Source organism: Drosophila erecta, unplaced genomic scaffold, assembly GCF_003286155.1.
Source record: "Drosophila erecta strain 14021-0224.00,06,07 unplaced genomic scaffold, DereRS2 tig00000126-arrow-pilon, whole genome shotgun sequence".
Classification (NCBI taxonomy): domain Eukaryota; kingdom Metazoa; phylum Arthropoda; class Insecta; order Diptera; family Drosophilidae; genus Drosophila; species Drosophila erecta.
The window spans coordinates 5815954-5828569 of NW_020825209.1; the positions used below are offsets into that span (position 1 = coordinate 5815954).

Below are 12616 nucleotides of genomic sequence, written 5' to 3' on the forward strand. Positions count from 1 at the left end.
TTTACATTAAAAAATATAATTTGTAAATAATGAAATATAATAAATAATTCATCAATATGTTCAGATGTTTGGCTGTAGTTTTGAATCGTTGATCTGAATTATTTATAGCAGTTGAGTTTGAGTTTGAGTTTGAGTCTGAGTTTGATTTTGAGTTGTTTTAGTTGTTGCTGTTGTTGTTTATTGACTTCATTTCTGATCAAATCCATTGTGGACACATATATATGGCGAGATATATACATGCATATATATTTGCGGATATATATATATATTAATAGATTTATATAAATTGTATTGCTTCAGATAATTGTTGTAAATAAAATCCAATTATTGTTTAGGGCGGGAGTCACGGGTCAGTGGACACTAGTGGACGTGTGGACACTTAAGCTTCGGCCTCAACCTCCTCCTTCACCTTGGCATCTCCGGGCTTGCCCTTGGACCAGTCGGGTTTCTTCTGCTCATCCGGATGTGGATATCATGGCGGAATAGAGGAGAGAAAAAATAGGTATTAGTAGGCTCATGTTCCATGCCAACGGCCACATACAACATCTGGATGCTCGGTGCCGACACTAAGAACTACATAGTGATCTACATATACAAGTGACGTGTGCTTCAAAATAAATTGTTATGGTGGATGCACGGATTTGATCGACTTCTCGAGTGCAATGAATTCATATTTTCAATGGTTAATTTTGAGCAATCAAATTCGCATAACCCCACATCGAGTCTATTGTAACGTATTCGTGTGATTTAGAGAGAAAGTGTGTGACTATAACTACTGACTAGGGACAGCTACGATCGTTGAAAGACAAAGACAGATCACTGTGCGACAACAGATATAGAGAGAAAGATATAGAGCAGGTGCACTCAGGTGCTCAAGGCAAACAGAAGGATCTGGGTCACACGCACACACTGAGGTTCTTACACTTCTTGGCCTTATTTAGCACAGCGGCATCTTTTATCTTTTTCTAAACGTCACGGAGAAGATAGAGATATAAAGATTGGTGTAGTGTTTCGTTCATCGTCGTGTAGAGATTATAAATTGCATATCCCCCATCGTAGAAGTTCCCATTTAATGGGGGAAATCCCCACTTACCTCCTTCTCCTCCTCCTCCAGCGTGAACTCCTTCTTCTTCACCACCTTGAGCTGGTTGCGGAAGTTGAACTCAGCGGCCTTCTTCTGCAGCTTGGCGAATTTGTTTTCGTATTTGGAGACCTTCTTCAGGGCTGGCTTGACGCTAAAGGCATTCGAATGCAATCGATTAGTTTTCGCATTCCGGTCGATTATTTCGATTGTACTTACAACTTGCCGCGAAGATCGTTAACTTGGGCATTGAGATCGTTGATCTGTGGTACCACGGCAGATACGTTGGGTGAGTTGGAAAGAGAGAGGGTACGCGATTAATATGATTTCATCGACAATTGTCAATCGGTCTATCGACATATAAAGCTACAGCTACGGCGGGCAACTATCAAAATCAAAATGCTTTAAGAAGTTCTTTCCTTTTCACTAAATGGGGGTTATTTTACGCATGCAAAGGGAAACAGGAAACAGGAAACATGGGTTGCAGACATATAGAGCATACTCTACCATGGGCACTACCACTAAGTCGTAATGCTAAGTACTAGGTGCTACAACTAGGGCGTGCTGGCGTGCGTGGGTGAGTGAGTGCGAGAGCGAGTAAGCGAGCGAGCGAGCGAGCCAAGTTCTCTGCGGTCTAAACTGCCTAGTGGGAGCGAGACGAGGATATGGTGGTTGCGGTTCGGTTCGGTTCGATTGGTTGGTTTGGTGGTTCAATAGACTGGCGCTTTAATCGCGCCTCTTGTTGATTGAACAGCATAACATCCAAATGTCGATTGCTTTTGCTTTAATGCTTTATTTGTAGTTTTATAGAGAGTATTAATCGTTTATACATATTTACACTAGACAGAGACATAGTCAGAGTGATCAAGTGATAAAGATAGCTAGATAGTCGGAGTGAGTGAGAAGGAACGAGCGACGTTGGCCTAGCTGCAACTACAATGGAAATGGAACGGAAATTGAGATTGAGATCGAAACTGAAACCCAATAGGGCGACTGTGCTGAGGTACTGCTTAACGGTATTTGTATATTGTTATCATAATCGTTATCGGAACACTAATTACAGCCTCCTCTGCTTGCTCCCTTCGATATTTTGTTTTGTGTTGCTTTTTCTGCTTTGCTTTGCATTCTTGTTTCTCTTTCTTTCGATTTGTTTGTTCGGCTGTGCACGCAGTTTCATTTGGCATTTTGGCGGGTACGTGTAACGGTAAACAGTATCAGTAATCGGTAATCGGTATATCACGTTTAGTGGACTAGCATTAGTGATTCAATCGAGAAGTAATCGACGCTTGGCTCTTATGCTTTTCAACTTGGAACTCAGCTTTGCTTTTCTTTTTTGCGGCTTTTCGCGGAAAGGATAGTATAGAAACACAAAGAAAAGTGACAGAGAGACAGAGATAGAAACAGAGAGAGATAGAAAGAGAGAGAGATAGAGTGTGTGCGGCGATGGGATCAATTTACACAAACATTATTTACAATGAAGTGCGGTGGCTTGGTGGGCGGTGGACATTACTGGGCGTGGCTGATCGGGATAGGTGGTTCGTGGCTGCTGCTTGTCGGTCGGTTCGGTGTTTTATTTTTCAGATTTTTTTTTTCATGTGCTGCTGCATGCAAAATGTTGCGTGCTTGCGTGCGTTGCGTTTCGTGTGAGCGTGACTGTACTTTTCCTTCTTTTGTTTGTAAATTGTGATCGTGTGCTTTTGTGCTAGTGTGCTTGTATAATTTTGTTCTTGTAAATTTAAAGTTGAAATTGTGTTTGTGGACCGGACGCACAGACTGTGGTTCAGTTGAGTAATGGCGTAACGCGTCGACAGCGGCTCAAACAAATTTTTGGTTACAGTTAAGAAAAAAAGAGAAATAACACACACACAAAACAAAGTTCACAAATGGTGCAACAAACTAGTTATATTGCTGTTGTTGTAACTATTGTGCAATTTACTAATACTACGTAACTGTTGCTTGTTTCTTGTTGTTGTTCGATTTGTTTGTGATTCTGGTTGTCTGCGGTGTAGTGTGACTTATGAGCATACTTGGATTGCCAGTTAAATTGATATTTTTGCAAATAGGAAGTGAGGAGGTGCCATGTGACATGTTTGTTCGTGTGCTTGATAGCGGACTTAACCTCACTATGTGTATTTTCGGACATAACCTCACGGGGCACGACATCTGGTCACACTTCTAGTTGAATAGACTTTTCGATAGATTCGACAACGATTGACTGGTCAGGTTGGCAATCCTCGCGTTCTCAGCGGATACGTGTTTCCGTCTGGAGTTTTTGAGTTAAACGTAAGTAACAACGGCATTAGGAACTCGAAATTGAAATTAAACAGGGAGTAGTACGAATAAATAGTCACGATTGTGCGCCCCCACCGAGACCCACATATATGCTTCTGTATATATATATGGGCAGGGGGGCACGAGGTGGTTGTTGTTTTGTGAAACAGTCAAGTAAAACAGATACAAACTAAGAGACATATTTTTGAGATGCGCATTCAACAAGTAAGAAAGAAACAACGGAACTAAACGAAACGGAAACGAACATGATACTAGAACTCAAATGAATACTTTAGATAATCAAATAAGATTTTAGTTTTGATACAATTTTGTTGCATTCTGTCTTGGGTGAGTTGGTCTTATTAATATATATATATTTTTTTTGTTTTGATTGGTTGTTCTTTTGTATTCAGAGTTTTGACATTTATTGATTGATTGAGAACGATTGGAAAATTTAAATTGGAATTGTTGCAGTACCTCCCAGTCTTTTTTCCTGACTTCGTATTCCAGATCCCATTTCTGGCCTTCACAAATATACATACGCTCGTAATACTCTTCGCAAATCTCTTGCAATTCGCCTGCAAAAATATTGTATTTTTCGGGATTTGGTTTGACTTAAACTTTTAATCGGCGTTCGACGTTTGGTAATTTTCTAAATCTACGTATGACTAATAGTAGTTATGATTGGATTTATTGTTTATAGATTTTTCTTTTGGTTTATCGCAATACTGGTTATCGATATCTTATCGTTTGTTGTTTCGCAGCTTCATTAGATGTTATGTGTTCGATGAGTTTTTATTCTTCGATTTTTGGCTTGGTTTTCTCTTACTGTTTCTGTTAATGAATGGAACGGAACAAATCGGATCGGAATGAAACGAATCTTACAGAATCGTTACAGTTTACGTTATTGACCTATTGGGTACGCGTGATTTCCATGACCATATCGATAAACTGAGACTTATTATTTGGGTTTGACAATTAATGAAAGTAGTTCCTTATTATTTTCTCCTACAAGCTTCCACTCCGGCGAACCGAAGGCCTGGCTTGGGGGTTACGGCGGAGGAAGACGGTTCCCGGATCCGGACGGATAGACTATGTACACGGCGGCCCGGGAACTATTTCCCCCCAATACCGGACTGTTTGAAGCACGCGCCGATAAAACAATATCAAAATTAGGTAAACGAACAGAAGTATCGCAGTAAAAAACTAAAAATATGATTAGGAAATATTTAGAAATGAAATCAAATAATTAAATCAAGGGCATAATCGTAAAGTAGAGTTATGATTAATAATCGATTTATATATATGTAAATATCTTATATATTTTATTTGGCTTGATAAGAAAGAAAAAAACATTCGATTTTGGTTTCTTTTTTTTTTGAATTCGTTTTTTTTTTTTTGGGTGCATGGCAAAACTTTGTAAATCTTTGGGGAATTTACCTCTTGGGCCTTGACTTTCTGCACGTGTTCTAAATCAAACTTATCGCCCTCCAAACTGTATACGCGTTGCCAATATTGTTTGCATATTGTTTGCAGTTCGGCTGCGGTAAACGGTAACGGTAGCGGTAACAGTAGCGGTTACGAAACGGTAAACGGTTGACGTTTAACGACAGAGTTCGTTTTGCATTCGTATTGTATGTATTTTCGAGTGTGTTGGTATTGGTGTTTGTTTGTATGTGTGCGTGGGAGTTACGGATCAAAGAAGAGAGATAGATATATAGTGAAAGAACAGGTAGAGACAGAAGAGTGAAGAGAAAGAGAGTAAGATAGTAGGAAGGAGATTAGGTGTGGCATGAAATTGGAGAGAGTGACAGATATAGTCAAAGAAACAGAGTTAGATAGGGTCAGAAAGAAATAGAGATAGAATGAGAGATAGAGATGACGACAACGACGCATTGTTTGTTTCGAATTGAGTTTGGTTGTTCGTTTTTTGTTTGTTTGATTGTTTGAGTGATTGGTTGGCGCGTTTTGAGAAAAAGAAGGATTAGATTAAGATTTGATTAATATAAAGTTATTGATTGAACTCGATCTTTATCGCCTACAAATGTACTATGTGTAAGACAGTGTTGTGCTTTCGTTTCTTGGTGCAACATGAAGTGTCTGTAAGTGTCAGTGTCTTTTGTTGTTTTTTCGTGCGTGACTGTACTTCTGGGATGACTGTTTGCCTAAGCTCTGGTCACACTAGAGTAAAGTACTTTCCCCTAACTTAACCGTTTCGTTTTTTCATAATATATTCTTTCGTTTTGGTGGGTTAGTAGAAGCCTTATAAAAACTACAAAAATAGTACATGTGTTTTCCACTACAATAAAAAGCCAAAAAACTTGTAGCCACAAAAAAGCTTATAGCTAAAGCCGTAAAAAGCAAAAAACCCACAAATAAGGTGACATCAAAAATAGGTATTGTCAGCACTTGTTGCACTCGGCTTGGGTTATTAGTAAAAAAAGGCAGCGTAGTTATTCTCGATCCCCCCAATTTGGGTCCGATCTGAAGCTCTTATATTACGGATTAGCTGCGTTGACTAGGGCTCTACTTTCTATATGGTATATACGATTTTTGGGTGCTAACACCTCAGTATTATTATGGGGGCCTCGTTTGCACAGCTCTCTCCCAAAATGGAAACTATATTCAAAAAGTACATGGTGTTAACTACGGTTTCTACGAAGTGCTTAGTCTTTTTTTGTCTTGTCCGCCGGACAAACACACACACTAGTGTATATAGAGCTCCGAAATATTTGCATATATCTTTGGGCTGGTTGTGCTGCTGCCTCGGCTAGTGAAGTAGTTGTATATATTTAGATAGTTATCGACATGTTCTACGATCTGTGAGAGATTGAAACTATTGGAAACCGGAGCTGCTTGCCTCATAATCCTTTCTGGCTACCTCGTGCTCGAGATCGTACTTTTCGGACTCCAGTTTCAGTATCTTACTGTGGTAGTCCTTACAAACACTCTGAATAGTATCTGCGGAACGAAGTGTGGTTATCAAAACGGTTCGATCTGTATCTGGATAGGTGTTGTTTGACTGTGTGTGTGTGTGTGTTTATTTTTTCTTGGTGTGGGAGTGGGTGAGTGTATTTTTGTGAGACTAACTAATCTACACGATAAATGGCACCTACACTTCCATTCTTAAACAGAACACATCCTTACTTGAGGGACATATAGAAAGAGACCTGCATTAATCGGGTGAGTATACGGAGATACGGATACGCATACGGAGCTAATTGAGCTATTGAGTTTCTGTACAGTTTTTAGTGCCTGGGCAAATAACACTTTTCACGAACATATATAGAGTGTATTATACAGTAAACAGATTGAGAGTGAGATAGTGTTTTAGATATATAGAAAGAGACAGCTGACAGAAGGTGTTTAAATATATTGTAGTTGTTAAGCGTTAGCTTTTGATTTTGATCGAGGATAGACTTAGGCGTATTTAGGTGGCGTATAAAAAGTTTGGTGGTGTTCGTGTACCTCAACATCCTTGCGTTTAACAACATACTCAAGATCATATTTCTGGTCCTCCAATTTATTAATCCTGTCATAGTGTTGCTTGATCAGAGATTTGAGTGTGTCTGTTCACAATGGGGTTTATATTCGGTTTTTCGGAGTGGTTCGGAGTTGGTTGTGGTTGTGGTTGTGGAATGGGGTGTTGGTTGTGTTGGAGTGGGGTGGTGGTCGTGTGTGTGTGTGTGGATCGATTGGATATTTAACGGGCATGGGTGCGGCAAAAGAGAGATAGAGATAGAGACACATTTAGATACATGTTGCACACAGTGGTTCAGGCATAATAAGACTATGGTTCCTCTGCGACGTCAATGTGATCCGATGTGGGAGGTCAGTTATCCTGTGTATGTGTGCGTGTGTGTGTGTTTTCGGTGTCTCCGTGTTGGTGTGGTATGGTATTGTATGTATGTATGCGATAGATGACACTTGTTCAACTTTCAGTTATCGATTTCGGTTTATGCATCGCGACAGGCGGGCTCAAACATATTGAATGCATACCCGTCTGTCAATTTTACTGATTGATTTCGTTTATTTTGATTATACATTTATTCATCTTTTATACTTGCGATCCGTGACCAGGTGCGGGGAAACCTCTGGGAATTTCCCCTCGCCAGATCAGGGATCTTAACCATTCGGTTCGAGGACCGAGGCTACTCACCTTCGCTGGCATCGCTGAGATTCCTGGGACTGCCGCAACGTTCTTCAATGATGCGTCTACGTTCAGCCGCTTTGCGTTCCTGTTCTTTCTTCAGCTCCTCAGCGGCTTTCTTACGCAGCAGCAACTGCAAGTGGAACGATTATATTAGGTTGGCATAACTTTCCGCGAAACGGAAAACTTACCCTGAGTTTCTTCTTCCTCTCTGGGGTCATGAAACCCTTCTTGGCCTTCTTGGCCTTGGAGGCTTCCTCCATGCGCTTGCGCACCTCAGCACGCTTGCGCTCGATCTCAGCCTGTTTAGCCTTCTTAGCCTGCAAATCAAACGAACGAACAATCCGGTTATCAGCATGGTTAGCCCACATCCAAAACTGGACACAACACTAGATATGTTATTCGAACACAGCACTGCACAGCACGAGACTTGGACTCGACGTGGACGTGGAGTTGAACGGGCACACACGTACACAAGTGTACCTCCTCGGCCTTCACTTTGGGGTCGTTGGGATCCTTGGGCGGACCGGCGGGAGCGGCGGCGGCTGCAGGAGCAGCCTTTCCATTGGCCGCCGGAGCAGCCTTGCCGTTGGCCGCCGGGGCTGCTGCCGGAGCCGCCGGTTTGGCCGCCGCCGCTGGAGCCGCGGCCGGAGCTGCTGCCTTTTTCTGAAATCAAGGTAAAGGATTTCAATTTAGTTGTAGTTCTAAAAACCGGTAAAGTATGCCTGGCTCGGAGAAAATTGCTCGAATTACAAAGTAACTTCACGACCCATTTACATTTTTCGATGTTTATAAAACTCTATAGCCAAGTTAATTATAATTATTTAATTTTAAACTACTTTGAATATATCACAAATTTCTCCAGGCACAAAAGCACCCATAACAATAAAGGGACAAAGCAAGGCACAGAGACATAGACACACACTAACGATAACAGACATGGCTTTCAGTCAGACTTGACAGTTATCATTATCTGTGCTCCTTGATCGAAAGGAAGAAATGGCTGGGATGCTTGGGGTTGCAAAGCGCATCGATCCTGTGAAAGCAAGAGAAAGGCAAAAGAAAGGCAAAAGAAAGGCTTGGGTTGCAAGTGGGGGGCAGTAGAAGCTTCTGGATCTTTCGGGAACTCTGCTTACCTTGGTCCACATCCAGTCAGGGGTAGCCCCGTCCAAATCACTTCCATTTTCCAACACAGTGCTTGCGATAAATGCCCGAAAATAGTTAACTGCGGAAGAGGGTCAAAGGTTAATCAACCGTATGTAAAAGGCGGTGGGAAGGGGGCTGTTAGCGATACTCACCTCACCTCATCATCAGCCATTTTGATTTGTGTTTTTGGTTACTGAAAGTAAGAGAAATCAAGAGGTGAACTCAAGGAACTGGAACTGGAGGTGATTAGTGAATGGTGAATGGAAATGGAAATGTTCGATGACATCATTTCCATTGCCCTATATATACACGGCTATATGTAGGTATACACGCAGTTATATATACACATACGTATGTATTTATACATATATGTTTCATAAATCAGTCGCTCTCTCTCCCATTTGCACACGCCTACGATCTCACCGGGGTACCACAGTGCGTATGCGCAATATTGCTGGCTTATGCCGCACATTACGTATACGCAGCATTGGTCCACGCCGTATAAGGGGGCAACCCCAGCAACGCTCAATTGCTCTCTCTCTCTGCGATAGCATTTCTTTCGCACATTTACTTCGGCGTGGGCGTCTAGCTGCCAGAAAAAGACCACTGTATTTCTTTGTGGCTTTTCTAGTTTCTCTCTTTGATATCCGATTTCAAGTGAGTAAAGAGAGAATAGCACTTCCCCACTGAACGATCTCAGCCAGCTGACTTTGTTAATGAAAACTTTCCTACGATATGTTTTCTTTTTAATCAGCCTAAAAGTTGAATCGTTAACATAGAAGTTACTTTTAGATAATAAATAAGTTACTTTTACTATATTAGATGATTGAATTTACTAATGCCCTTTTCATAGGAATTTTATACTGTCTTTCAGTATTGGAGATATTGGAAATCTTTGAGTAAACATTTTACTGTACATAAAACTGTCAACATTTGTCAACTGTCAAAATGAATAGGTAATGAAAGAAAGCATATGTATATAAATGTATTTTTACAGAAACTAATTCAAAGAAATAACACCTCGCGAAGTGCTTAATACATAACATTAAAGAGTCTACTAGTTTTGAAAGTGATCCCTAAATGCATCAGGCAATTAACTAAATGAAGTACAAATGTTCAAAAGGTGAGCCGTAACAGTTATCAAATCCTTTGGAAAAGTTGTATATGTTGCCAAGCAATCATTATTGGAAACTACCGAATAAAGCTGAATTAGTTGTCCCAATGCCATATGTCTTAGTAGAACGGATTGGTAGAGAGCTAGACGTATATTTAGCCCCAAGAATTTGAATTTTTTGCGCACCTTAGCGAAGGTAAGGCGTGAAAATGTTCTGACAATGACGACCTTCGGTTATGTACACTGCGAGAAATTCACAACGAAATGGAGCATAGTCGAAGTCTCCACTTAGCATACATCTCAGAGTGAGAGCGAGTGGGATGGCTTCTACTGTATCTAGTATCTGTCTGATTTAAAAATAAACCTGTTGATAGATACACGAATCTCGGATGCGAGAAATATGGCAGCTATTTATGATTTGCCGTAGAATTTGTTTATATGTTCACGGAAAAAAAAGTCAAATTGGAGCAACGATATTCGTATCGAATATTAAATCCAAAAGTTCGGAGAGTATTTATCCAGATATTTTACGTAGGCGATGTGTGCGTTTGTTTCTCTGTGTGTGAGTGTATGTTTTTCTATGTGTGCGTGTGTGTGATTTCTCTCTCTCGAGATCCCTTGTTCTCGCTTTGGTCTATTTTCAGGCACTTTCCGAGCGATTTCAGCTTTTTTGAAATGTATCTTGTATCTGCGGAATACATTTTTAGCTTTCGGCACGCACACACACGCATACACGCACACACACGGCAACTTCTTACGTAAGTGGCAAGCCAATACAAGAAAAAAATTCTTTGCAAAGTCAAGTCAAAATAATGTTGAAAAGTATTTCGATGCAATTTTAGACACTTGGTAACTTGTATCACTTGAAAAAAATAGCAAAAAAATTGTTCAAAAAAATGTTTGAATCCTCTGGGCACACGAACACGATTTCGATCAGGTCCAGATGTATATACATATATAAATATATATATATAGATACATATATATAGATACATATGTTTAGCATATGAGAAAGGACTGAGGATTGCACATTTGTTTTTCTTTGCATTCGCATATTGCAGTTTTCTGTTTTTCCTTTCCGCTTGTTCTTGCATTGTTATTCGTTATTCGTTGTCGATGATGGTGATGTTTTTCTTGGCTTTTTGAATGTTGCTCCGCTTCAAGCACTCACCTTCAAGGAATTAGAAAAAAAAGAAAAAAAATTCGGCTGTGCTGTCGATCACACGAATCGGATGATACTGAACGACACAAAAAGACTGAACGGTCCGACGATCCACGGCAGACTATATTCTAGCGGCCAGCCACCCAACGGATACAGATACGGATCGTTGTTGATCGGATCGTCTAGTTCGGCTCGGTTCCGTTGTGTTCCGAAAGCCAACCGTTAGCCGCCCACCTGCCCACCGTCCTTCACGAATGGGCGAGAGCGAGAGAGAGCGAGCGTGGCTCGGGGGCCGGGGTTATGTATCTGGGCGTGAGGTCCAAAAATAGACCACCCAAAACTGACATGGCAGAGCAGCACAAACCAAAATCGAAATGGATACCGAAAACTGTTCGGCTCACGATTGCCGCAGCCGAGTGGCGAGCCGAATCGATTCCGAATCCGAATCCGATTCCGATCCCGATCCCGTAACTCCCGCCCCGTCCGAACTGTTACCCGTAAACCCCCTCCGAAAATACCGCTTGGAGAATCTCTGTATCTTTGTATCTCTGTATCCGCATCTGTGTTCACAAAATCGTATCTGCAGTGCTCGGTGTGTGCTGGTGTAAACGGAGCCGCGTGGAATTCAATGCAATGGATAAAAATAAGTTTTGCTCCAGTTGGGAGGCTACGCGATGGCGGTGCAGTCGAACTGCAATGAAAATCAGGGGCGGCATCCTCGGGTTTTGCCAGCCCTGAATAAAAACTAAAAAAAAAATATTAGCGCTAGTTCTGGGAAATCCAGACTAGATAAACTAGTTAAGGGAGGATAAGGAAAATTAAGATATTATAGTGGTAAATTATCTATCTAAATTTATTGTATTAGAGTTCAACTGCAGATACTAAAGGACTTGAATAAGATATAAAACTCCTATACAACATTGGTTCTAATAAATATAACTTATATTGTATTGTTACTAAAAGACTGCATTTTGCTGGAAAAATGGGTACATAATCCCGATATTTATAATATATTTTTATATATCTGAAAAAATAAATACACATATTATAATGCAATACTGTTACAAAATGGGGAATCCCATAGAGACTAGGCTACTTCGATTCTCCGATTAATAACATTTAATCCCATCAATTCACAGGTCTCGAAGTAATTAGCATTCAACGGAATTATTCATTTGAAAGGTTTTCCTTAGACCGTGCCACTTTGGACTTGATCTAGAAAAACCATTTTAACGATCTGCTTCATGTTGTTCGGCTATTTATCTTGCATGTTGTCCGCTGACATAACTTTAAACTTTCGAATAGTGTATTCCGAGCGAATCGTACGAACATATAGCCTATATCCGTCTTGTTAATATTAATGTTTTAGCTGAATTACTTTGGCATCGTCAGTCTAAATATAATGTATATATGGAATATGGCCAAATACACATATTTATTTTCTATATGTAATGGTAAACGGTGCGAATGACGCTGCAACACACCTACTAAAGTCGAAGCCGAAGCCCGCCAGATGAAAATCACGCATACGCCCCGTAGACAAAACGACTTGCAACGTTTGTTGAAAGTAATTTTCGAATTTCGCCGAGAACGAAAGACGAATAAAACGTTTCGATCACGAAACCATGTCTATATATATCGTATATGAAGTTAGATATACATAGGCTTCGCTATACGTATGTTCCGATTCTA

General features: G+C 40.6%; 1 protein-coding gene across 3 annotated transcripts; it reads right to left on the bottom strand.

Moving 5' to 3' along the window:
• Positions 1-152: 152 nt before the first annotated feature.
• LOC6550283 (troponin I) lies at positions 153-11112 on the bottom strand. Of its 3 annotated transcripts, none has more exons than XM_015155292.2 (8): positions 10934-11112; positions 8806-8841; positions 7694-7822; positions 7512-7635; positions 3830-3930; positions 1301-1344; positions 1094-1235; positions 153-451 (listed from the first exon to the last, which is right to left on the bottom strand). In XM_015155292.2, exons 2-8 carry the CDS (start codon positions 8818-8820, stop codon positions 380-382), a joined length of 627 nt encoding a protein of 208 aa, XP_015010778.1. In that variant the 5' UTR covers positions 8821-8841; positions 10934-11112; the 3' UTR covers positions 153-379. The 3 variants fall into 3 exon arrangements, with proteins under 3 accessions (XP_015010778.1, XP_015010781.1, XP_001977633.2); XM_015155295.2 differs by lacking the exon at positions 3830-3930 and adding an exon at positions 6213-6313; XM_001977597.3 differs by lacking the exon at positions 3830-3930 and adding an exon at positions 6821-6921 and having other exon boundaries at positions 10934-11107.
• Between the last annotated feature and the right edge of the window lie 1504 nt (positions 11113-12616).